This window comes from Physeter macrocephalus, chromosome 1, assembly GCF_002837175.3.
Source record: "Physeter macrocephalus isolate SW-GA chromosome 1, ASM283717v5, whole genome shotgun sequence".
NCBI classification, from domain to species: domain Eukaryota; kingdom Metazoa; phylum Chordata; class Mammalia; order Artiodactyla; family Physeteridae; genus Physeter; species Physeter macrocephalus.
Window position 1 is genome coordinate 78,260,518 of NC_041214.2, and position 2,418 is coordinate 78,262,935.

Here is a 2,418-nt window from a genome sequence, read left to right on the forward strand (position 1 = left end):
TATACAAAATGATGCTGGAGAGTTTACAAACAATTGGTGATGTAAAACAGTGGTTTCCTAGGAACTTACTTAATCAGAACTTTAGAGGGCCCTAGCAAACTTCATTTTTAACAAGGGTCCCAGATGATTCTAGATTTTGATTAAAGTGTAGTTTGGGGAAGCACTTTTAACCTTCATTGTGTGTCAGATTACATATACGATAAAATTAAATTACAAACCATGTAACTGAACAAAAAATAATATCCTTATATAAACTATTAGTAGATACCTAAATACAATATGGCTTTTAAAATGAAAACATGTGTGTATAGTTGTATTCATAAAGTACACTAATCAAAAGCTATACTACATTAACAGCAAATCCAAATACAAATGAAGATATTCCTCTGAATTTCATGTTTCATTAAGCATCAAAAACGAACAATCTTTTAGTCCTTTTCTTGTGCATTGTTCTGTATCCACATTCTATGTATCGGATTGGATCCCTTGATTTTACTTCATTTTCTGTGTGACATTCTCCACAGATATATATCATTGGCTGCTGCTTTGGGAGTTGAACGTCCTTCTGGGTGTCCATTGTTGTACCCACGTAACATGGAGAAACTTCTATGTGCTTGACAACAGATTCCGACTCACCGCTGTGTCCCCTCTAAGAGTTTTATAGTGTCCAGTCTTACATTTAGGTCCTTCATCCATTTGGAGTTTATTTTTCTGTATGGTGTTAGGGAGTGTTCTAATTTCATTCTTTTACATGTAGCTGTCCAGTTTTCCCAGCACCACTTATTGAAGAGACTGTCTTTTCTCCATTGCATATCCTTGCCTCCTTTGTCATAGATTAGTTGACCGTAGGTGCATGGGTTTATCTCTGGGTTTTCTATCCTATTCCATTGATCTATATTTCAGTTTTTGTGCCAGTACCACATTGTCTTGATTACTGTAGCTTTGTAGTATAGTATGAAGTCAGGGAGTCTGATTCCTCCAGCTCCATATTTTTCCCTCAAGATTGCTTTGGCAGGGCTTCCCTGGTGGCACAGTGGTTAAGAATCCGCCTGCCCATACAGGGGACATGGGTTCGCACCCTGGACCAGGAAGATCGCACATGCCGCGGAGCAAGTAAGCCCGTGCAACACAGCTACTGAGCCTGTGCTCTATAGTTCACGTGACACAACTAGTGAGCCTACATGCCACAACTACTGAGGCCCGTGTGCCTAGAGCCTGTGCTCTGCAACAAGAGAAGCCACTACAATGAGAAGCCCGCTCACTGCAACAAAGAGTAGCCCCTGCTCGCCACAACCAGAGAAAGCACGTGCACAGCAACGAAGACCCAATGCAGCCAAAAATTTAAAAAAATTAAAAAAATATTGCTTTGGCTATTCAGGGTCTTTTGTGTCTCCATACAAATTTTAAGACTTTTTGTGCTAGTTCTGCAGAAAATGCCATTGGTAATTTGATAAGGATTGCATTGAATCTGTAGATTGCTTTGGGTAGTGTATTCATTTTCACAATACTGATTCTTCCAATCCAAAACCATGGTATATCTCTCCATCTGTGTCGTCTTTGATTTCTTTCATCAGTGTCTTCTACTTTTCTGAGTACAGTTCTTTTACCTCCTTAGGAAGGTTTATTCCTAGGTATTTTATTCGTTTTGTTGCAATGGTAAATGGAATTGTTTCCTTATTTTCTCTTTCAGATTTTTCATCATTAGTGTATAGGAATGCAAGAGATTTCTGTGCATTAATTTTGTATCCTGCTACTTTACCAAATTCATTGATTAGCTCTAGTAGTTTTCTGGTGGCATCTTTAGGATTATCTATGTATAGTATCATGTCATCTGCAAACAGTGACAGTTTCACTTCTTCTTTTCCAACTTGTATGCCTTTTATTTCTTTTTCTTCTTTGATTGCCATGGCGAGGACTTCCAAAATTATGTTGAATAATAGTGGCGAGAGTAAACATCCTTATCTTGTTCCTGACCTTAGAGGAAATGTTTTCAGTTTTTCACCATTGAGAATGATGGTTGCTGTGGGTTTGTTGTATATGGCCTTTATTATGTTGAGGTAGGTTCTCTCTATGCCCACTTTCTGGAGAGTTTTTTTTATCATATATGGGTGTTGAATTTTGTCAAAAGCTTTTTCTGCATCTATTGAGATGATCATATATGGTTTTTATTCTTCAATTTGTTACTATGGTGTATCACATTGATTGATTTGCGTATATTGAAGAATCCTTCCATCCCTGGGATAAATCCCACTTGATCATGTTGTATGATCCCTTTTTATGTGTTGTTGGATTCTGTTTGCTAGTATTTTGTTGAGGATTTTTGCATCTATATTCATCAGTGATATTGGTCTATAATTTTCTTTTTTTGTAGTATCTTTGTCTGGTTTTGGTATCAGGGTGATGGTGGCCTCATAGAAT

General features: G+C 37.5%; 1 protein-coding gene across 1 annotated transcript; it reads right to left on the reverse strand.

Annotated features, from left to right (window-relative positions):
- Positions 1 to 226: 226 nt before the first annotated feature.
- Positions 227 to 600, reverse strand: LOC112065026 (DNA-directed RNA polymerases I, II, and III subunit RPABC4-like). Its single transcript, XM_055086483.1, has one exon. It carries the CDS (start codon positions 575 to 577, stop codon positions 404 to 406), a length of 174 nt encoding a protein of 57 aa, XP_054942458.1. The 5' UTR covers positions 578 to 600; the 3' UTR covers positions 227 to 403.
- Between the last annotated feature and the right edge of the window lie 1,818 nt (positions 601 to 2,418).